This window comes from Cupressus sempervirens, chromosome 10 (genome assembly GCF_028749045.1).
Source record: "Cupressus sempervirens isolate cs-2001-9-10 chromosome 10, ASM2874904v1, whole genome shotgun sequence".
Lineage (NCBI taxonomy): Eukaryota > Viridiplantae > Streptophyta > Pinopsida > Cupressales > Cupressaceae > Cupressus > Cupressus sempervirens.
This window is the reverse complement of record NC_143127.1, coordinates 496,189,635-496,214,952: the sequence shown is the minus strand read 5'-3', so window position 1 is coordinate 496,214,952 and position 25,318 is coordinate 496,189,635. Positions and strand designations below refer to the sequence as shown.

The 25,318-nt window shown below is 37.8% G+C and overlaps 1 protein-coding gene across 2 annotated transcripts in view; it reads right to left on the bottom strand.

The window, feature by feature from the left end:
- LOC149534835 (Calmodulin-binding transcription activator protein with CG-1 and Ankyrin domain) overlaps positions 1 to 25,318 on the bottom strand; it is a 231,652-nt gene that overhangs the window by 27,212 nt on the left and 179,122 nt on the right. For both annotated transcript variants that reach the window (XM_089805658.1, XM_089805659.1), the window contains exons 9-11: positions 9,227 to 9,927; positions 8,267 to 8,864; positions 5,092 to 5,397 (exon numbers count right to left, since the gene is read on the bottom strand). In XM_089805658.1, the coding sequence (XP_089661784.1) occupies positions 5,092 to 5,397; positions 8,267 to 8,864; positions 9,227 to 9,927 (1,605 nt within the window). The remainder of the gene's footprint in view (positions 1 to 5,091; positions 5,398 to 8,266; positions 8,865 to 9,226; positions 9,928 to 25,318) is intronic.

The following is a 25,318-nucleotide window of genomic DNA, read 5'->3' as shown; positions in this document are numbered from 1 at the left end:
GATGCAGCAAACACACGCCAGAACATAGACACCTAGCACCCTTGGTAACAACAAATGAAGTGCCAAAATTGATGTGCAATATATGTGAAAAGATTGCCCAACTAGGCAATATATCAGACCCACGTTAGGATTTTAAATACGACCCAGAAATCAGTATTTTAGACGCTCACAAATCAAAGGCCAAGCGCCCTAATAAGCTGATACAATTTCTCAAAAAAAATGCAATGACAAACATTCAGCAATGTACCATTCTTTCTCACCAATTTGCTGATTGAAACTACGCCCGGTAGCAAAGATGATTGGCATGCACAAAGAGATTTCTCAATCACCATATTCTCAGAAATAATGAAAAACCAATTTGCAACAGCACCAAATTAATTCTCCAACAAACACCAAAGTCTTCCCTCCCCGAGATTGCTTGTCCTCAAGCAATCCAGCAATACAGTGAACTCCAACCTCCACCTGAATCCCAAATGAAGAAGTGCATGACATCCCTACAACACTGAACCAACTGCATGTCAATATCATCGTGACCGTCAACATCGCCTACAATGTAGCACCCACTACCTGTGCTAATAATGTAAAAGTCAAGGCATCACCAAAAGACAACTCCACAAAAAATCTCAGCATACCCTTCTTCCCAGTCACCACCCACATAATATATACTGGAGTGAAATCTTGATCATGTCCAACAATCCCAAGAAAGGACATAGCTACAGGAGATCCATATGCACTCATGCCAACTGTATCAAAAATAGGTGTAGCCACATCAAAATCTGTGGATGTAGAAACATCACCAACTGTTGAAACAAAAAACTAAACCGAATCTGAAGATTGTGAAAACGGAGTCCAACTCTACTCAGGTGAGTGATCATTATCAACCTCAAATAGTGAATTGTCATAAGATAATGCTACATCCATGTCAAACATAGGATTGTACACAAAGTGAACCTCGCCACTATGTTCATCTGAACTATAACATAACTCTACCTCGACACCTCTCACCTCATCATCATTGACATGTGTAGTATCATCACAACACACATCTACAACCTCTGCATGCATACTACTAAACTCCTCGCTAGATGGCTCAACCAACACAGATGTGGTTGTTGATATGACAATATACTCATATGCTCCTACTCCCACTATCACTGCATTGCCATCAAATACATGATCCTTGGAACTCATGCCAACAACTGCATCATCTGACTCAACCTAACATGAATTCTTACCACATTCCACCTCAACTATGCTTAGCTCATGTGGTGACTCATAAAAAATGTCCTGCACATTTGTAGCTGCAACTATATCACCACATTTAATTCTTCGAAAAAGCGATATCATGCTCAACTCAAATCTCGGATTTAAAATCAGTTGGGTCATCCATTCGTAATTTTGATTCAACTTATTCACTAGCACATCCAATTGTTTCACAATACCTTGTATGTTAGATTCTCCATCCCTAGGCAGACAAGTACGCCCTCTACAGGTATATTGAATACCAAACCTCGTGTAAACATCCATAACACTGAAAACCGAATCACAAAATTAATCTAACAATCTATGAAGTAAGCATTGACCAATAATATAACTGAGCCCAATTCATGCAGGCTGGTAGGAAACCACTTTGATAGCATTATAATAACCCCTGCTTGGTTATACTTAAACCACATCAATTTCCTTCATTAATCAATAATTTAGCATTTTGTCAAACACTTGGCTAACAAACTTAATCGTTAAAGCATATGAATTCTAGATATAATGGATAGATGGATGAATGTTAAAATAAACATCAACTCTGGTATATAATTCTGCCATAAGAATTTGTTCATTTAATTCTAAAATAATAATTGGCTCACAACAAATTATAAGTTTATTCATTTACATAATATGCTGCAACAATTCATCAAACTTGCATAAAAGATGAAGCTTGTTAAAGATGATGCCCAATTTGCAGAACCATTCCCACTCAATACTTCCCAAAAATTGTAGATACGTGACCCCAAATATATACACCCAGCAGCAGTAAGCATAGACGCTCAAGTATAAGGGGAAATGATGTCTTATGATGCAGCAAACACAAGCCAGAACAGAGATACCTGGCACCCTTGGTAACAGCAAATGAAGTGCCAAAATTGATGTGCAATATATATGAAATGATTGCCCAACTAGGCAATATATCAGACCCACGTTAGGATTTTAAATACCACCCAGAAATCAGTATTTCAGACACTCACAAATCAAAAGCCAGGGGCCCTAATAAGCTGATACAATTTATCAAAAAAATGCAATGACAAACATTCAGCAATGTACTATTCTTTCCCACCAATTTGCTAATTGAAACTGCACCCAGCAACAAAGATGATTGGCATGCACAAACAGATTTCTCAATCACCAAATTCTCAGAAATAATGAAGACCCAATTTGCAGCAGCACCAAATTAATTCTCCAACAGAAACCAAAGTCTTCCTAGCCACAATATGAGCAGTAAGGAAGATATCTAACAAATATCAAGTGCATTATACTTCAGCAGTGGAATGAAAATCACTTCTCAGCTTAAAAACCCTTATACCTCAGCAAGGGCATCAAAATTCAGGACCTCAAAAAAAGCCACAAAGGCAACAAAAGCAAATATATATCCAAGCATGCTTTTCTCAACAAGTGGGCTTGTATTTATAACCTCTTGATGCCCTTTTGTTGCCAAAATGTAATTTCACTCAAGAAGCTTCACCACACAACGTTAATTAGAAGCTTTCATTAGATTCTTTCACTTGACTTGGCTTAACTAATTAATAAATGGCTCTTTCCAATGATAACTCAACTCTCAACTTAAGTGAATTATAAACTTAAATTATAACTTTATAATAAGCCATTTAATAAACTAACAATAATTTGGCCACTAAAAATATAATATCTCTCAAAATACTTATAATTTAAATATGTTGTTTGAAATAGGAGTCATACCTATTATTTCTCCATGTGACCAAATGCACTTTCCAAAAATAGAAAGGGTCCATCTCAATCAACACCCAACTTACTACAAATAGTAAGTACACAAAACTAAGCCCAAACGAAGTCCAATCTGAGCCAAATGAAGACCAACCCATAGCTTACTAAATTGTGGAGAAGACAAAACCCTCTCAAGCCAAGCCACTACCTCAAAAGACCCTCTATCCACAATAATTAGCTTATGAGGATCACAATAATAGGCTAATCCCTAAAACTCCAATGCTGGAAAAAATGGGGACATTACACTATTCACCTAAGGCAAAAAACAAGACCAAAGATTATTTACAACACAGAGAAAAACAAAGAAACGAAATGGAAGTTTGCCAAAAATTGAGTGTTTGTAGTTAGAGAAGAAAAACTCTTACTAACAAACAATTTCGGATTCAACTCGATGGAAACCTTCAAAAGAACGCATAGATAGAGCAACATAAAGCACAATTCAGAGATACCAAAGTGTCTTTATGATACTTTATTGATGTGGTAAAACAAAGAGAATGCACCTACGAATCCATGAGAAAATTGTGTAGGGTTGCCTCAATTTTATGATGTCAAAATTGAGGACAACATGACTGCACTAACCAAGCTAAACAAATAAGAAAACTTAGTCAAAATCGGGTACTAAGAGAGTGAATGCAAGTGCAAGTAATGTGAATTTGCAATTGAAGTCTACAAACCCAATTTTGAACAAAAAGCTGAAAAATTTAACTTAAAATTGAAAACTAAGCAAAACAAAAGCTAAAGACTGACTATTGATGACAATAGAATCTCACACTTATGGGTGCTGGCCTTGTACCCCATAAAGCATTTCTAGAAAGGAAAAATTGTGGTTTTTATTAAAAATTTGTTTGGCTTGCTCTTTTGTCACCATCTGAAATCTGAGACAACAAAAGACTCCAAAATCGACTAATTGCAAATATGTCGACTCAAAGACAACAAAAAAAAAGAAAAACTATTACAAAATTAGACTGTTTGCAAATCATGAATCCAGGAAGCAATGGGTTCATAAATCATGATTTCCATTACGACTTTACAAATAGAAGCTTCTGTTACAGAAAATAGAGAACAGGAGTCAGCCTATGGATTAACTCTGTCATTCATATGCTTTTAAAGAGTATAAATTTGCAGATCTGATACACAGAATCCTTGCAGCTATTTGCTCAGACTGCATTACTAACCTAATGCAGATGTGGCCACAGTCCAATCCAAGAAAATGTAAATGGCCTCTTGTTTCTCTGCTACTTAGACAACTTTCCGTCATTCACCTTTTTGGTAACTTCCAAACGAAAAACTTGGCCAATGAAATTTTCTTTTCCTCCTCTTTAACACATACAATTGTTTTATAAAATAAATCTAATAAAAACAGTACCTTTGGAAGAAAATGAGCAGAATTTTTCACATAACATGGAGTATAAAACTTATGGCTTAATTTTTTTGAGGACTGCAGAATGAATTTCTCTCAATAAGGAATTTTTTTAAGCTATCTCATGTTTACATTCTAAAATACTTATCAAATATAAGGATAAGACTGTGCCAATAGGCTTCTTGTGAGAAGTTTCATATATCCTCATTTCTAGAACAAATATACAGAACTGTTATGTTCTATACAGTAATATTCAAAATAGGCAGTCAAATGATATAATGACCAACTACTAACATAGGTATTACAAAATTGAACAATAGTTAACCCTGATTTTGGTGTGTCACAGCTCCTAATTAAGGAATCTCAATATCTACAATATTAGAACCACATTTTTGAAGACTGCAGTCGCAAACGATCAGTATTTCTTTGCTTTGAATTCTAATACCAATTAAATTATGATAATAATATGATATTTTAAAGATGAACCATTCTGATTGCACCAAAAATTATTTATAAACAATGCATTTTTTTCTTTAATACATTCTTCAATGTTTGTACTCATCCACTTTTGGAAACTAACTTTTACATCAAATGGTCTAGTCAGTCTCGTCACTAGCAACATGGCATTCAGAAACGTAGCTATTATGTTAATGTAAACATGTCTAAAAAGCCTTTATTCTTCTTGCTTTGTCAAAAATCACAATAGAACAATACATTACCTTGACTTCTTGATATTTTTCAAGCATACGTCGATATTGGAGACGTGCTTCTGGAGAGTCAACCATGTGCAGTACACGTCCTACTGCTTCATCCAGTGCCAGTGTCACCTTTTGTTTCCTAAATACCTTCAGAATATCCTCATCTTCTTCTTCTTCATCCATCTCAGTTGCTTCTGGAAGATCTGGTTTGAAACCACGTAATCCAGTGCCCTTCCTGCGCCATCTTAATATGGCTTTATCCAGAACACCAACGGTCCAGAGAAGCATTTTGTACTTTTTGCGTACTTGGTGTCCACGAACATGAGCCTGTTACAGAATAAGGTCCATAAAATGAGTGTTACATCATAAAGGGTTTTTAATGTTTCAAACTTTCAGCACATGCTTTGTTAGCAAATTGAAATTCTCACTGGTTGTAAAATCAGAATCGCATTAGTACTAATGACATTTTCCATTTATTAGCTTTAACAAATGAATCCGATTTAACTCTATATAAGTTCATATACTTCTAATATATCTATGAATAGATGATCGAAGAAAAATGGTTTAGAATTGGGGGTACAGATATTAGTGGATATCCCAAAGGTAAAAAGACAATAAGATCTGGAAAGTTTTGAATAACTGCTGAAGTGCTAAAATATTCCTGAAATAAAGGATATCACGTCACGCATCTTTCCCACCAAAGAAGGAATATAGAGAGGGACCTCAGAACTCACAACAATGAATCCCACACTAGAATACTTGAAAGCTCCTGTATTGCATACTGGTCTAACTATTTCCTAGAAACTTTTTTCTATAATTCTTTCAAAAAAATTGATGGAACTGGATTAATAATGAGAGGTCACTGTGCTTCTCTTCCCTTCCACCCATGTTGATCCAGATGCTGTACATACTTTGCAACCTGCTGAGCCTTTACCCATGTTTATACCACCTAACAACTTTAGCACTCCCAGCTCTTCCCACTGATGTCAAAAAAGTTAAAAAACAAGCTCTTCTTCGATTTATAAAACTTCAAATAATGGGAATAATATGATCTTACATGCGTCCCACTCTCATAAAATTAATAACATTAATAATTTTTCTTCTGCACTACAGCACAATATCTCATCCTTATACCATTTGTTTTATATATGAATACATCATGCAGGAGATTACGAATCCTTCTATGAGGCGTTGAATGCTGCAACTAAATGGGAAAGCCCCTAAGAAATGTGAATGGGGTGTTGCAGGCCCTACTCTTGGACCTGGGACAATTTAATGGAAAGCAAAATGTGTTTGATGTTGTCCAAAATTTGAATTCTCCAATAATGCTATCTATGAGTGCAAGTGTCGTCCTGCTGCATAAGAATACTCAAGGGCTCAGATAGATGGTAATATTTGATAAAAAGTTTTTAAATCATAATCTCCTGTTTTTTAGACTGATAAAGCTGTCCAAAAATATGGAAGAAATTGTTTGTTCATTCAAATCTGAAGTTGTCTTAAGCAGTAATTGTATAGTATATAGATTGGTTCCCTTCTGGCTGACGAATCTGTGAAAAAGGTTATAGTTATGCTAATGTTAATTGTACGAAAAATTTGGAGAGGCATAAAAAAGTCTAATTAATTTGCCAGTCCAACCTCAAAAACCATCTGCTAGTGATACAGGAGAGAATTACGGTGATTTTCACCTTCTCATGGAAAAGCATATGGCTTTGACGGTCTGATAAATATCCTCAGCTTTCTATACAGAAAAAGGATTTGGGAGAGGGGCAGCCTATGTAATTTTCTGGACCTACCTCAAAACTATCTGCTAGTGAAATGGCTGAGGGACCCTGGTGATTTTGTCTTTCCCAAGGGGGAGGAACTCATGCCTGTGGATTTGATGGTTAGATGATATCATTATTTTTCTATATAGCAGAAAGATTTGTGGGCATTTGGAAGCAGTGCTGTAGTTTTTATAAATCAGAAAGATCCATGGGGTTTTTGTGCTTTGTTCAGTTGTGCTGTTCCTAAAAACAATGGAGCCTGTCAAGACTGTTAAAACCCTCTGTTTGGGGTTTGAAGAGCCTCTGTGGTTACAAGAATCCAGCATTTCAATGGCTACTTTTTGTGGATTCCGGGTTGCTTGCCCAAGTGATACTTTGAGAAAAACATAACACAAGGTGATGCATTTCTTTTGGCTCATTTCTTTTAACATATTTCTTCCCATTTATAATGGAGAGTTTTCTAGCAGTTCTTATAATCAGGTTTAACCCAACTTTGGTAATGCTGTTGTAAATAATGGTAAGGATGGATACTATCTTGAGAAAAAAATCTAGAAGCTTTCTGTTGCTCAAATCAGGCAAGGTGGACACCTCAGCTTACAATTCTTTCGGTTATTTCATCCTTTCATAATGCATGGAAATATAAGCTCCAGTTGCATCTGATGTCAAGGGATGTTCAACAGTTGAAAATGTTAACACTCCATTCTGTTCTTTTGGAAAAATAAAAACCACTGCAACTATGCATTTCTAGAAGCTTGTCCAAAATAATGTATGAGGTATCTGCTGCAATGTTCTGTCGAAGAGACTCTATTTCTTTATATATAGACACATATAAATGAGTCATATAGAGCTCATACTTGAATGTGTTGAACATCACATATAACCCCAGCCGCTTCCTTTCACGTTGAGGAAGAAATTGTAAAATTGAGTTGTGTACTGATTTCTTTGTCATACAGAATTCATACTTTTTCTTTCTCATTCTTAGAAGAAAAACATTCAAATTATCTAAACAAATATCTAGAAAAAATCAAATGTATGCCAACATTCAATAGACGAGCAAAATACAAATAAGTTTGATATCATACACCGGATTAACTAAGAATCAGTTGGAAAAAACATAAATGAATTGATCTACATCTGGGGAACTGACACAGTATCAAAACTTGTCTTTGGTAAACGCTTCTAGAAAAGGATATCTATACTTCTCAGAAAAGTATCTATACTTTAAGATTTTTAAACTGGTAACTAACATAGATAACAGCCGCACAGTGTGACAAAATTGAGATAACTGGAGAAAGTACAATAACTACAAAATGTTCATTTAATGCCTTTCTAAATATAGAACTTGACAATATTGACAATGAAGGGAAAAACATTAAGATGTAGCTAACAAATACACAAGATGGATAGAGGTAAATTGAGAGGTAAATACATACTTGAATCTTTACTACATGCTGACGCAGAGCAAGAAACTCTTTACGATTTTTCCAACCACGAAACTTTCGCTGAATACAAGTAGCTGCAGTATTTAGCTTTTGATCGCGATGATGGCGCAATGCCCTTTGAATCTTTGATACAGCGGAAATTTCCTGTATATCTGCCTCAGTTATACCATATTCATTGCATATGCCATCAGATTTTTGTTGCCGCTTTCTAAAAGAGTGAGCACGAAAAGCAGCTTGTATACGTGCTGCTGCTTGAGCAGAATTTCTAACTGCTGCTAAAGAATCTTTCAAAGAAAGTTGATCCTCTGTTACACCTACTGTTTGCTGGACACTACTCCTATCTGTCACAGATTCAATAGCTCTGTCAGCCTCTACAGCTGCAGATGCCTTTGAAATCTCATTCTCACCAAGAGTGAGAACAGATAGATGACTTGTCAGAGATGCCTCTGCTAGATAACCTGCAATCCCTCCATGTCCATTGGCTGCAGCAATGTCAGCTGCAGTTCTTCCGGATGGATATTGTGGCGTAGGATCTGTGACTGCTCCTGGTAATGCACCATTGGCTATAAGTGCTACCACAGTTTCTTCTCTATAAAAAAGAACAAAATCTTGTTCATTATTACACAAAAAAAAAAGAGATTCCAAAGTATTCATTTAAGCATGCCTGCATTTTTTGTTTAAAATGAAAGTAAGGCTAAAATTTAGTTCCTGTCAGGTAAGGACCTCTTAGCTTTTGAAGATAAAAGATATTAGAATATGCAAGTACTAGATGAAATCTTGCATTTCTTTATTAAAATAATCACAATGCATTTTCATTGCTGATTTTCCAAAAACCACAATTATTCCTTGAAAGATGGATTTACAAATAGTGAATGCTAAAACGATTGAAGAAGAAAAACAGAACATCAGGTGACAACAGTTTATGTTTCCAGTTAAAAAACAAAAAACCACCTGCCATAGCGTGCAGCCCAATGAAGAGCAGTCCATCCATGTGCATCTCGAAAGTTTATTCCAACGCCAGTATTCAGTATTGGACTTATTGCCCACTCGTACCCAAGTGCAGCCGTCATGTGCAAGACACTATGCCCATGTTTGTTGAGAACTGAAGTACCCTTCTCCCCCTCTTTAACTTTGTATCCAAGCCACTGACAGACCCTCTCTTTTAGGAAAGTTTGTAGAAGCCATTCCTTTGTGTAGGCAAGAGGCTCACCACAATCTTCAACTGCATACTCAATTTGTTCCCATTGGTCATCACTCACACCTTCCAACCATGAACTACAATCTTTGCAGTCTGAAAAATCTCTCTTCTCAATCGACAATGGCAAATCATAGCTCCTTTCAGAAAGAATCATGTGAGCAAGTCTGACTTGCAGCAAAATTTCTTCGTGGCCTGCCTTTGCATCTACTGATGCTGGAACACTTTCACTGTCATATTTTTGAGACTTATCACGGTATTCAAACTCTCTAATTTCACTGCATGCCTCTCGATTACCACATGTTACACAGAAAGGTAACTTTCCAGATGCATGTACAGGGGCCTTGCAGCGAAGGACACCTTGCTGAATGATCTCTGCAGGAACCTCAATGTCACCAAACATACAGTACCATGTCTTCTCTGATGGATTCCCAATAAATCTTCCTATTATCAGAACCTGTAACAAAGATTATATCAAATAATTTATTAGGATATCCAGTAACTTATGTTTTGTTGTAAATAAGGCTCTTCAGATCCAAAACAAAATCAGAGGAAGGTAGTGGCTTATAATTTATTCTCTTCAAACTAAAGCTGGAAGCCAGTAGATATTCTTATTTCCTACTTTGTTCAAAGTTCAAGAAGCCCGTGTCTGTATTTTCATGCAAAGCTTCTACTTCTTCAACAAAAAGCAACTGACATAATTATATGAGGAAAAAAAGAAATATTTAAAATGGACAGCTGATGGGAAACTCAACTATTTTAATAGCTGGTATATAGATGATTGTGTGCTATGCAAAGACTTTTTCTTCACATCAGTTAAGTCGCCTTCCCTCCTGTTTCATTATTTTTTTTCAAGTTCATTCTAATGTCATATTTTCAAACATAATTGGTTTGTGAACAGTTAGTATATTTCCATGTTTCCATGCGGACTAGTTAGTGAACAAGAGAGAACTCCAAAGTTCTTGGAGTTTATTGGAATAAGTCAAGCAGAGGTGATGTTCATGGTAGCGAGTTCAAATGATCTTTTTAAGCCTTGTAGTGTTTTCAGAATGCAATACCAGCCTTTTGGGAAATCCCCATACTTCTTGGAAAAGCATCCTATTTTCTAGAAAGGAGCCAAGATGCTTTAATTGTCATCATCCTAAATCCTCAAAAACATATTGCTAAGATCAAAATATGAATTTGTTTAATTTCAATGCTTTTAACAGCTTGGGTAATTTATTTCATTAATTATAAAATTATAACTTAAGGCATCCTAAGGAGGAAATATAAAAAAACGTAACTTAAGTATAATTATTTATTTAAAATTGGGTTAAGTTGCACCTATAGGAGGACATCTAAAAAATTTGAGAAAAGAGTTTGTACAAACACAAGGGAGAGTATTGTTTTATTATTAGTTTCTCTACAAAATGTTATAAAAAGAGTCTGAGACCTCATTGTTGGTTAGAATAGATATGATTTTTGCTTTGCTTTTAAAAGAACTTGTGCTCATCTTTGATTTTCTAGAGTACAAAAGCCTCTTGAAAATACTGGATTGGAAAATGAGAAAACTCCCTAGCTGGCCTTGGAAGTTTTATATGAGAGTCACAATTGTGCCAACAAGTGAACTTTCCAATCTTCTTTTTGACAATGTGTTTGTCTCAAAGAACCAAAAATAGGAATCAGATCGGAATCGGCAAGGCCTACTCGAATTGTGAATCGCCTATGAATCGCTATGAATCGGCAATAAATCGGCAAGGTGAAAAAAGCCTTGAAATACAAATATTTTAAAATTGGTGGTTTTTGGCAATTTGTTACCAACTTGCCGAGTTTTGGTGCCAATTTTGCTGATTTCTGGCAATTTTTGAAAAAAATTGCCGACTCAAGCGATTCAGGCAATTTTTGGCTCAAAAATCCACAAGCCAATTCTCACCATGAATGACATGCCTTAAGTCAGATCACGAAATCATGTGAATCACCTGAATTGCTGTGATTCACGTTACTCTGGTTTGTCTTGATGAGTTGATTTGCAAAGAGTATTTGATGTTTTGGCGAGATTCCTTTTTAGCAAGTTTTGCACTGACAGAGTCGTTGAGCTAGCCATTTTGTCCACTGTGCTAGTTGTACTCAATGGGTCATACCTACAAGAATTTTTTATCTTGTTTGAAGTGTTCCTATAAATCATCATTATTCCTTGGCTTTACAAATTGTTTTTTGTGCCTGAGCTATAGGGAGTGAATTTTGAAGTTCTAACAGGTTGTACCATTGTGTTGGTTGCCTATGCTAGCTCATGAAGTGACGGTTGCCTATATTACCTCGGCTTTTCGCAATGTAGCCTTCAATGGATAACTGTCATCCATGCTCTCCAACCAACTTTTGCATTTGCTTCCAAAGAAACTTTCAAATATGACATTTTCTGTTGTAATTGCTTCATCCTTGTCTTTGCCTTTGCTCCTCTTTTTACTGGAGGCCACCGTGCCTTGTGTTTGTAATTGTTTCCCTCTTGATGATAGCAAGTACGAGGCTATCAACATTCGTACATTTCATATAGCCCTCACCTACCATACAAGGTATAGTCTTCCTCTTGCTTGTACTATGGCTACTCATCCTTCGGCCCGTGATTATTTTTCTGCTTCATGTCACCCGTGCAAATGATTGTCTCGTCCTGCTTACAGTACATCATGTACTTCTGCACGGATTGTTGGCCAACCATGCAACTTTGCGTCCTCTGTCTTCTCGTACTCTGATCCGCATAGAGCAAGGTAAATATTGATTTGTACTCGTATGGGGTATACAAGAATGTTGGCATGGGAGCTCTCCACCCATACAGATTTCCCTCATACGGAGATGTCTTTGTATTCCTTTAGCGCCTTCACACTTTCCTCTGCTAGTTTGTAACTTCACACTTACTTTTGCCCATGATGCTCCTTCATATGGCTTGCTTCTGTATTGATGTATGGTGCCTTCTTAGTATGGCACCCAAACTCATCCCAATGATTTTCTACTTGTCGTGGGGGCTTTTTGTAATCTCCCTTTAGGGGTTAGGGTGGACATACCTGAACATATTCTACAATTCCTTTTTCCTTTTCTTCCATTATTTTTTTCCCTCTCTAGTTGTTTAATTATAAACTTCTTTTTTGCCTTTCCCCTTTTCTTCCCATTCTTTTTAATGTTTTTAACTTAACTTTTGCTCAAGTAATTTTTCGTCAAAGCCCTCCTTATACCTCTTGGTTTGTCTTGCTTTCATGCTCCAAGGTGGTGGTGTTTTACTTTTACACATACTTATTGTATATCATAATTCCTATCTTCTTCCTTACCTATCTGTTTTTCTTCCTATTTTGAGTTTCTTGGTGGATCTTTCCTTGTTTGTGTTTTCTTTCTGAACTTATTTCCTCCTTGTTGCAAACCTTTACTTCGAAGGCATACTATTATATGCAGGTGCTTGGAGGTGTCTTGTAACATTCATTCTGACCACATTTCCTCAAGTATTCTAAATCAAAAGATTTATCCACTAAGGGGGGCAGGTCCTATTCCTTTAAAACTTTAGTCTATATATCTGCTCCTATAGTTTTGGTACCAAACTACTTCCTCCCCTTGCATTGTTGGGGGTTCTGCTGGATTAGGTATTACCCTCCATAGAGCATTTGGTTTCTGTTTGTAGGGTGCCTCCTCCCCTTCCTTGGTGCATTTTCTAATTTACTCATCTGCATAACCATCTCCTTTGTAGATAAATAGATCATCTACCTTTACCACAACCTTTAGGCATGGTCCCAAGGTTTCCCCATTCTCCTCCAAGTTGATCTTTTCTCCTAAGTCTCACTCAAGAGTATCATTATTAGCCACTTGGCTCTTCTACTGTTTCGTCAATGTCATACACAATGAACCTTTCTCTTCCTCCTTCATAGGGTGCTTTCAATGTCCAGTACCCATTTATTCTCATCCAGAGGATTGGTGGACCAAATAGAGCATTAGTAAGATACTTGTGTACTCTAGGGACTACTACCCCTTATCCATCATGTTTTCTTACAAGTCATTCCTCGAAAACCATTATTCGCTTGGCCCACTCTCTATTTGGTCCATAAGGTTCTTGATTTATTATAGGATCCTCTTCTATCTTTATCTTGTGGATAATGGTCCACTCACCTTTGGTTATATACCCCAACATATTGATCCTAATAGTGTACACCTTCCTCTCCTAGTAAAATTTTAGCTTGGACCCATTTACAAGTTCCTTAATAGGTCGATCTTCCAATGTTACAAGTTTTACAACCCCATTATCGCCTACTTCTCTTTTATTTGATTGGGTCCTAGCCAGCGAACTTTAAACTTCCCCAATTTGATTTTGTCATGGTTGTTGTATTTTAGAACTAGTTGTCTTGGCTAACAGTTTATCTGGCAAAGATATTTATTGTGCCAAAAAATTCTTTGATGTTAGGCTACCTTTGTTGCCCACTGTGTTGTCAACCTCCTTTCCTCCAGTTTGACCTAGTTCATTAGCCATTCTTTTAGATTGGCTGCATCTCCCCATCTATTTTCTACGATCACCCTTAGACTTGGCATGATGCATTCCATTGGTACCACAGCCTCATGACCGTACATCAACAGAAACAATTTGTGCCCCGTTGTTGCTTTATAAGTTGTCCACTAGGTCCCAATCTCATGCCTCTGCTCCACATGTCTCATACAATACTAAGACCAATATTTTATTAGTGGCTTCTACTTGTCTACTAGCTCAGGGATAGCATGGTTTGACAAGTTGTGAAATATTCAAGACTTGTAGTCATGTTCCTAATTACTTGGTTGACAATGTGTACTCCCCAATTACTTGTGATGCATATGGGGATTCCAAATTTTGTCACAATCAGCTTGTAGAGAAAATAAGTCGTGCTTGTTGCAATATCGTATGGAAGTGCTATTGCCTCTGTTTATTTAGCAAGATACTTGTAGCAACCATAATGTATCTACAATGTTGAGTTGCTCTTGCTTTCAGGGGTCCCACAAAGTCTAGCCCCATTTTTCAAACAACTCTTGGGGTTATAAAGAAAATAATGGCATGAAATCCCTCTTGAGGGGTTTTCTCGTTCCCTAACAAGTGTCACACCCCATACTCATTCCCTTGTGTCCATGTGTAATGTTGGCCACCATAGACCAACTAGGAGGTATTTTTGTGCAATAGCATTAGGCCCTATGTGCCCACCTGTGAGACCTTCATGTGACTCTTGTAGTACATTGATGATCTCTTCCATAACGCACTTGCCAAGCACATGATAGGGTCCCATCTTGTAGAATAGTCCTTGGACGAGTTAGAATGTCCTTTTTAATGACAATTTCCTTTGCTCACTTTGTGGCATTCCTAAAGGGAATGAGGTTGTAGAGAGGTACCTGCCAATATGTTTGTACCATGAGGGTAGATGGCTATCTGAAATAGGTGAGTGTTTCGGAAGTCCTCATTCGTCCCTTTTGTTGGTTCACCTAATTTTACTCTCGACAATTGATCTACCATAAAATGGCCCTTTCCTAGCCATATAATGATAATAACAACAATTTGTTGGAGTAGAAGTAGCCATTTGCTTACCCTCCCTTGTATAATTGGCTTATTTATGAGATACATTAAGGCTTGATGATCTACATAGAAGGTGAAGGGTGCGGCTAGGAGATAATGTCAAAACGTTTGTACAACATAGACCATACTCAGTGCTTCCCTTTTAATAGTGTTGTAGTTCCTTTTGACCTTTGACAATAAATGTTGGCCACCATAGACCAACCGAGAGGAATTTTTGTGCAATAGCATCAGGCCCCGTGTGCCCACCTGCAAGACCTTCATGTATTGAGGATCTCTTCCATAACGCACTTGCCAAGTACATGATCGGATCCCATCTTGTAGAATAGTCCTTGGATGAGTTAGAATGTCCTTTTTAATGACAATTTCCTTTGCTCACTTTGTGGCATTCTTGAAGGGAATGAGGCTGTAGAGAGGTACCTGCCAATATGTTTGTACCATGAATGTAGATGGCTATCTGAAATAGGTGAGTGTCTTAGAAGTCCTCATTCACCCCTTTTGTTGGTTCACCTAATTTTATTCTCGACAATTGATCTACCATAACATGGCCCTTTCCTAGCCATATAATGATAGTAACAACAATTTGTTGGAGTAGAAGTAGCCATTTGCTTACCCTCCCTTGTATAATTGGCTTATTTAAGAGGTACATTAAAGCTTGATGATCTACACAGAAGGTGAAGGGTGTGGCTAGGAGATAATGTCAAAATGTTTGTACGACATAGACCATACTCAGTGCTTCCCTTTTAATAGTGTTGTAGTTCCTTTTGACCTTTGACAATAACTGATTGGCAAAATATATTGGATGGTGCAATCCCCTTGCACTTGTTTGGGCCAAGATGGCCCCAATGAAGTAGTTTGAAGCATCCACGTGTATATAGAATTCTTTCTCCCAATCCAGGTAGACCAGAATTGGTACACTTACCAGCCTTGACTTGAGTTCTTTGAATACAATTACTTGTTGCATTCCCCATGTAAATGATTCACCCTTCCTTGTGAGTTTCTCTAGTGGTAAGGAAATCTCTACAAGCCCCTTGATAAATCACCGATAGTATCCCACAAGGCCTAGAAAGGAGTTGACCCCTGTTACATCTCCTAGGTCTTCTACTTCAATAATTACTTTTATATCTAGGTCAGTCTTCACCCCCTCCTTACCAACAATGTAACTAAGTACTTTGCCTTGTGGAACCATAAATTAACATTTCTTTGGATTGCATGCTAGGAAACCCTTCTAGCACCACTTCATGCATTCCTCCAATGTTGTGAGGTGTGTTTCCATCTCGTTGTATATTGACCAGTCATCCAGGAATGCCTTAAAATTTCCTATGGATATTTCATCGAAGATGAGTATAACCCTTTGGAATGTGGTAGGGGCATTGCATAAGCTGAATAACATCCTATTATAATCATACACTTCATCTTCTACCACAAAAGTCGTATTTAATTTATCTTCCTCTACGATACTAATCTAGTTGTAACCCAAAAACCTGTCCATGAACGAGCATATCTCATGCCCAAACACCTCCTCCAATATGCTATCCGTGAATGGAATCAAGAACAGCTCTTTGATTCTAACTGCATTGAGACACCTAAAATCTACACAAATCCTAATATTGTTGGCTTATTGGAGATGACGATTGGTGACACCCGCTCGCTTGTTTGTACTTTAAAAATAATTCCAATGTCCAACATCTTTGCAATTTCTTCCTGTACCTTAGCGGCATAGTTTTTATTCATATGGTATGACCTCTTTTGTACTGACCTTTCTTCTAGGACTAGAGGTATTCTATGTAAACATAATTCTAGTGGTACACCCTTCAAGTCTTTGTATGTCCAAGCAAATAGATATTTATGTTCCAAAAATATTTTAAATACCGTTTCCTTCAATATGGGGTCCCTGTCATCCCCCACCAAGATCACTTTTAGGTCCTCCTCTTTTCCCAAGTTTCTTTTTTCTATACTTGGTTCTTTGAATTTCACTCCCTCATCCCTCTTAAATCAATGAGCGGGAGTGTCATCTATGTTGGCTACCCCTTCCTTGTATACCTCATATTCTATTGGGTATGTATCCATATCCTCCATTTCTGAAATTTCCAACATGTGCAACTAGGTTGGAATACCTCATTATCCTCCATCTGCCAGTGGAACAACACATTAAGGGAGTTGGTTTCATCTTCAAAAAAGCTTCCCAATCTCAGGACACCCTCACCATCCAACTCCATCCCTCCATTCGTACTTCACCTCCGCCTCAGAGTCGGATGCCAACTCTTGGCTTACTATTTGGCTTTTGAGGTCAATGATGTATTTCTTCCCTTCACTCTCAATGGATAGTGTATTCTTTTTCCAATTATGGTTGGCTTTTGTTGTGATGAGTCAACCTTGCTGAGGGTGTTGTACCCCTTCTCCAAAGTAATAACCACAAAATCAAGAAAAAAAATTGTGTTCCCATGATCACTTTTTGCACCATAAGCCTCCGCAATGGCTTTATGCCATGTTGGTTTGCTCCTACTAAATGGAATGTTGCTGGCCAAAGTGTCAGTTTTCCCAGTGCCCCCCATGCCTCTTTTGGGAGTACATTTACTCGTGACCCTCCATCTACAATAATATTGGTGAGTGTGTGTCACATGATCTCCATTTGTACTATAGTAGGGTAAGGACTTCAACTGTGAACAACATTGGTTCGATAGGCATAGGATCCTCTTAGGCATTTCTACTCTCTCCTCTGTCATCCATATTCTTATCCTTCCCTTGACCGCCATTGGTGTCTTTCATGTTGCATATTGCCACTTTCAATGGTGGCAATATTTCTAGTTGGTCTGTCACTCATACCAGTATAATGCCTGGCAACATCTCTTTTATGATGTTGACCGAGTCAGGGTTCTTGTAGCCTCATGGGTTTGTTTGTGTTATTTTTCCATTTCCATCTGCATTTCCCTTCTAGCTTCCTTCAACCTTTCCTACTCTGTGTGTGGACCTGGGTACGTACCTTTCTTGGTCTGGTAATTGCCAAAACTTCCTCAGTTGGATTTGCTACTGCTATCAAGTTCACGATCTTTACCTTGGGACAATCAGCATCTTCATGGATCCCCAACCCAGACCATTTGCACAACATACTTTCACCACCTTGAATGCTTTGACATTACTATGCGAAGGGGCCCCCATTCACTGCATCTCATGTATTGTACCGCTGGTTGCCCTTCAGATTATACTCGATGCGGCTTCGTGGTGTACTGTTGTTGTTGTTGCCTCCAAGCCTCTTGTTCCAATCAGTTCAAAATAACGTTGAAAAAGTGGCAGATATAGCAACTTCTCATGAGAATTTGGAGGTGCCAAGAAAATAGAAGGTTATTCTTGGCCAGGAAATTTGAAACTTCTCACTGAGAAACTGGAAAATTATTGCAAAGATACCAACATTTTCTTGCTATAACTTACTATTTTCTCGCAAGCAACAATACTTGAAACGGGATGCCCAACAAAGTATCTCATTTCATTTTATTTTTTCATTCAAGAGCACTTGAAAGAAAGCAGAAGGATTTTGGAGGACAAAAATAGTGTTTGGCAGCCTTATAGATTGACTACAAGTGAATTTCAAGCTCTTTTCAAGAAAATCGGGATTCACAAGTACGTTTTCTAAATTCTTTTCTTCTGAGTTAAAAATCGTTTTATCTTGCCTTTGTTGCATGTAACTTTATTGAATCTCTAGAGGACCACTTACAATGTTCTCTAACACATTTTAGAATGTAATGACTAAGATCTAACACCATTTTTTCGCTATTTTTCCAAATAAAGTTCTTACTTTTCTCAATAATTTCGTAACCAAAGACATTTTTGGTTTTTTGTTTCAAGTTTCAGCTTGTGTCAAAACTTATTTAAAGGTTTTAATCTAATTTAGTTTGTTCCTATATATGTTTAATAAATTTCTAAATCTGTGGCTTCAATTTGTGTTTTGTATGTGGAGGTTGATTTTACATTAAATGGCAAATATAGATTCTTCTACAACAAGCTCAACTGCAGCATCTGTCAATGGCCCCATAGGTGCATGTCCATCTAGATTTGTAGGCACACACCCTAAAGGGGCTAGAGACAAGGCACAAAAATATGGCTTCGAAGGAATCAAGTATAATAGCATGATATGCATAAAATGCAAAAAACGAATTCGTGGAGGCATATCTTGTCTGAAGTACCACCTTGCTGGTATAAAAAAGCGTGACAAAGATTTGTGGTGCGACCACTGAGGAAATAAAAAGAGAGACGCTTGCCTTGCTCAATGCCCAAGAACACAAAAAGTTGAGAAGGGAAAGGGCTAAATTGGCCTTGAGGTCAGTCATTTCTGAATCGCAAGGTATGTCTCCTTTTTGAGAGCCATTTATTATATTCTAATCACCACTATAAGTTTTGACTTTAGATTGTGCTAAACCAATGATCATAATGAAATGAAGTGTGTTGTGACCAAGTATCCCAATCAGCCTTGATGAAAAAGAAGTAGCAGCTGAGGGCATATTGGGCTCTCTTTGTGGTCTAGGGATCCATGCACCTACCATCCACTTAGCTTCCACTCCTGTTGGTTCTAGTAGACCACAAAAATCTTCTCTTGATGGTTTTTTTGTGCAGAGAAGCACGCCTGGAGCACAACCATCACTGGAGGGTACTGGATGGAATAGTGATGTGCATCAGCAAGTTGACATTTAATTTGTTGTTTGTTGGTTTTTAACAACATACCCTTCAATGTTGCAGCAAGTACATATTTTCTATTTTTGTGACTAGTTGTACGATAGCGGGAAAGGGCTACAAGGCACCTACTCTTGCAAACTTGAGTGGGAGGTTAGTATGCTTGTTTCAAATTTTAATACTTTTATAGTTTTGCAATTTACTTATTTTTGTTGAATGTAATTTTTTTTAAATCAAAGTTGTGTACTTAATGTCATTTTTTATTTTGTGCTTGTAGACTGCTCAAAGATGTTTCTAGGGCTAAAGATTTGGTTGAAAAACAAAAAATACAATTGATTCAGCATGGCTACACCATACTTTCAGATGGATGGATGGAAGAAACTGTATCATCATCAATTTTTTGGTTTCTTGCAAGGATCAAATAGTCTTTCTTAAATCCTTCGATGCCTCAAACAAGGTAAAGATGGCTAAAACTTTGGCTCTAATGCTAGAGAATGTTGTGATGGAGGTTGGGGCTGAACATGTCGTGCAAATAATAATTGACAATGCAGCAGCATATGTAGCAGCGGGTAGGATCTTACAAGAAAAGCATATCACACTCTTTTGGTCTCCTTGTGCAGCACATGTTATTGACCTACTTTTGGGGAATGTAGGGAAATTTTACTGGGTGAGACCAGTTGTAGAGGATGCAAGGAAGATAAAAAAATATATCTACAATAACCCTTAGTTCCTTAGCTTGATGAGAGGCTTCACCCATGGGAAGGAGTTGATTAGACCCGCAGTCATAAGGTTTGCAACAATTTTTTTTAACATTGCAAAGTGTTCTTTCTATGAATCCTTTTGAGGCAAATGTTTGCAAGTCCACAATGGCTAGAATCAAGTTATTCAAAGAAGCTCGATGGACAGAGTGTTGTACGCATTGTCTTTGATAGCCACTTTTTCAATCTAGCTTCAGAAACTGTGGAGGTAACTTGGGAACTTCAAAAGTTGAATATCTTTTTTTTGTATTCAATAATCAAGGCTTCCATTATTAATTTATAAACATACTCTTTGCTTAATGATAATTGTTTTCTACATCCCAATTAGAAGTGGTGAAGCCCTTGGTTAAAGTTCTCCACTTGGTAGATGGGGAAAAAACCCCAATGGGGTCCCTTTATGAGGCCATGGATAGGGCCTAAAATGTTGTAAGAAGTAAATGCAGGGGAACAACCTAAAATTTGAGCCCATATGGGAAATTATTAATAGGAGATGGAGCATTCAGCTCCACCAACCCATTCATGCGGTGGGGTATTTCCTCAACCCTCATTTTCGCTTCTCTCCATCATACGAGGATCACAATGGAGAGGTCATGGAGAGATTCAATGAATGCATGCAAAGGATGGTACTTGACATTGAGGTGAGAGACCTCATTGTGCTCAAGATGGAAGAATAGCAAAATGCAACAGGCAAGCTATTCTCCTCAAATGTGGAAAAGAGAGGCTAAACACTCAAATCTTAGGTACAATATTTGGAATATTGAGCCTTTCACATGCATGATAAGTAGATAAATACTTAGCAACAAAAACTTGTTCTCAACTTGCTTTCTAATGCTTGGTGGCAAAATGGGGGTGGAAATGTCGCAAACTTGCAAAAAAGTGCCCTTCACATCTTACGTCAGCCATGTAGCTCATCCAACTGTGAGCATGATTGAAGCTTATTCAAAGTCATTCACACAAAAGAGAGGAACAAGTTGGCACATAAATGCTTAAATGACCTTGTCCTTGTGCAATATAACCTTAAGTTACGCATAAGAAAGGTAAAGTTATCAACAATTGAGCCACTTCATCTAGATGACATAGATCCTTATGTTGATTGTACAGCACAAGAGCAATCTCCATTATTCATAAAGGGTGACATATATGATTTGAAGAGGCAAGCTATGGAGGAGGGTTTTGCACCCGGGACCAGATGATATTCAAGAGGAGGGCAATGAGAGCAAGGACACTAATAGTGAAGGCAGTGACAGTGGGGATTCAGATGATGAGGAGTCATTGTTAACGCTAGCATTGGCACTAGTTACATCATAGATGACTGCCAGGGCTAGAGCTTCTAGACCCCCTCCCTCTTCCGTAGGTTTTGCTAGAGCTACTAGGAAGGGGAAGAGAAAGATGTAGACTAGTTTCATAATATACTTGACATTTGTATTTTCTTATCTTTTTACAAAGAGAATTTTGTATTTAAAGTTTGCTTCGGAGTTCAAAGTCTCCGACTACATTGGCATTCCACATGAGGATGTGATTTTGTTACTTATTGCATTTATATATATCTAGATAAGCTTGCTTGGTTTGTTTACTCATTAAAAGACTCATTAGATGCATCTACTTATTGAATTTTGCCAAAAATAATGCATTTTTTATTAAATTTAAGTCATTTTTAAGATACATGATATTTTCCCAATAAGTCATAATTTATCTCTAATATTTGCCAAGAATTTTTTTTGCCTTGCCGATAAGTGGAGAGAACGAGATTTTGAACTATGGTTCCCGTAAACTCCTAGGGAGGCATTTGAGGTAGTGGCTCTTGGTGATGTGATGGGAGTGGCTATTTGGATGTTAGAAGTACTTGGGTATACCTTACTTATAAATTATACAGGCACTCTTTCAATGAGTCCCCCATTACTTAACAAATGTCATAGTATGAGTTTTTGGGACAATTAGTTGTTGTATGCATTGCATTCTTGAGCTTAGTACACCATATTTCCTTGTTTTCTTGTCTCCTTTCCACCCTCATTTCCTTCATAATCCTTAGCATGTACTTGCAGAGTGTCTAGATCATTCATGACTCCCCATCGCTATCACCATCTGAGGTGTCAACATCACTTTTCCTCTTTTTGCCTCACAAAGTCTTGTTCTCTCTTTCAATATCCCTCGCACTATTGCACACCTCTCTATATGAGGATGACGATACTACCTTCATCTTCTTTCTGATAAATGGTGTTAACCCCTTTGTGAACCATCTATTGTTTAGACCATCTGATGATTAACTTTCCAATTTGTCGATTAGTTCCTTTAGCATATGATGGTAGACATGAATTGTCTCATTCTTACCTTGTCGGGCATTGTATATCTTGGCTAGTAGTTCGTTGTCATCATGGAGTACACTAAATTCTGCTTTGAAGACTTTTTTTCAAATCCTTCTAGGTTGATTTATCCCCTGTTGGAAGGTTTGTATACCAATCAATTGCTATGCCCCTCAAGGTGACGAGAAATGCTTTCAACCAATAGTCCCTGTCCTCTTGTCCTCCTACTTCCTAGATGCTCACACCCGTTTTACACTAGTGTGCATGATCTTTTGATCCATCACCACTAAATTTGGGCAATGTTTGCTTATCCAGGGGGTTTTCCATTTGCCATGAGCAGTAGGTATCGAGCACATTAGTAGACTTTGGTGCGTTGGTTCCTCCTCTGCATCCATGTGCATCTTTCGCACCATCGGCAATGCACGGATCTTCTACCCCTTCACCTCTGTCGTTCACGTCTTGGTTGCCACTTCATAGTCGTGCCCGCATTCTCTTCTCCCCAGAGTCTCTAGTTTCGATCTCCCTATACTTGTGTATAATATAGCAAGGCTCCCTATTCTTTATAAGATGTTCTCAAAAAGGTCCACCACTTGCCCTTCGAGTTTTTTTTCTTTGTCTCCATCCTCTAAGCACTCAGATGGTTCTAATGATGGGGGTTGCTCTCCTCATTGTCTCCCTCTTGCCTCCACAATACACTTTAGAGGGGTAATTATCGTGTCCTTCTAACTCTGGGTACTAGGATTGAAGGGCATCTTTGCCTTAAGTTGCAATTGTTGTCATTTTCCTATCTTCTCTTGGATTCTAAGTGATCTTCATAGGGAAGCTTTTACTTCCTTCTTAGTATGCCTTCTATCTTTGTTTGGCAAGAAGGGCATTGATTTTTGGAATTATTGGGGCTACAACATCTACTAGTGTTTCAGGATTCATCCTCCCTTTGATTCCTCCCTTCGTACCACTGTAGTATCCATTGTCTGTGTCATTCTCTTTCTATTTCTTCTTGTTGTCTTTCAACTTCCACTAGTGTGTGTGCCAATAACCACAAAAGGCTTCCCAGGAGATCATATACTACCTCATTCACTATGAGTTGGACATTAATTGTACCAGTGGAAAGAGCCCTTTTCTCTGCCTCACGCCCTACATAATCATCTACCACTACATCCTACGCTTGAACGAGGTCTTGTGTTAATTGATCCTCCTAAGTTACTTCCTCCTCAATTTAACTATCAGTAACTTGTATTAGCTCGTCAAAAGTACGGTCCGTTATGCCTCCATCCTTCCACCCATCATCCTTCCAACCTCCAGGTTTGAACTTTAGGCAACAACCAAAATGTTATATGCCAAATGTGGATGTGACATTGCTATAGTCGCCATTTACTAATATTATACAACAAAGAACATTAATAACAAAATGACACTAGAGCAGTAACCACACAACACATTTGAATGGCAGAATATTATTTTCATTGATTATACCAAATTCTTACATAAATCATAAGCATAATCCCCCACTAACATAGTGCAAGGTAGGAGAATCTCCAAAGGAGATGTCCTAGCCCCCCAGCAATCAACCACACATTGGAACATAAACAACAACACAGAGATTTAGATGCACAACAAGGCCAATTCTCATAATAGAATCATATGATTTTATTCCAACATACCCGATTGTAAAGCCTTCTGGGTTACGGCCAAATACATAATCTAATACAATGACAGTTATGCAAGACCTCGCAAGATCCAACCTCTAGTTAGCCCAAATTTGCAATCTGGTAGAGAACTCCAAGAAAATTTAAACTTGTGCTCGTAAGCCACCAAGCAACCTTCTTGTTTCCCAAGCCCACACTTAGCTACTAGCTCTGCTAAACTTTGCTCCTCTCAGCTACTCCATGTTGAACTCTTAATCCGCCAATTTCTCAAGACAAGACAAGACTCCTTACTTATACTAAACCAAGCCACAAGTCAGCCTAGCAAGTTACATTAAATAAACACTCACATATTAAATAAACCCTCAAGCCACAAGTTGGCTTGCCAACAAACATTAAATACATGAAATAACTAAATACTTAGGACATGCCCTAAGTTTACAATCCATAACTAACTCATATGACAACATAAGAGTACATGCCCTCAGGCATAGGTCCACATGCCATCCAATGATCCAAATCCAAGAGCACACATGCCAACTCCCTCGGATCAAAGCTCGCAAATATAATCTCCAAAGTCAAATACACGCAACCATCAGTCACCAAAATGGCTCTAACTCCAAACTCTATGCACACTTAGGACAAGGTTGCCCAATATGCCTTGAACACATCCCCAACCGCGCAAACTATAACTCCACAAATCCAATCTCGATGCCCCTACATATAGGATTGTTGACTTCCCTGGATGCTCTTGCATCGCCCACAATCTTGGTAATTCTTTACATATAGTACTCTCGGTGGTTAAGAATACCAACTGTTGCAACCCTCTAGCACAACCAACTTATTATAATCTTGTACTAACAAGTATTAATCTACTAACAATTATTAATCACCTACATAAATCCTCACATGCAACACCCAAAATTCAACGTGTTATAAAAAT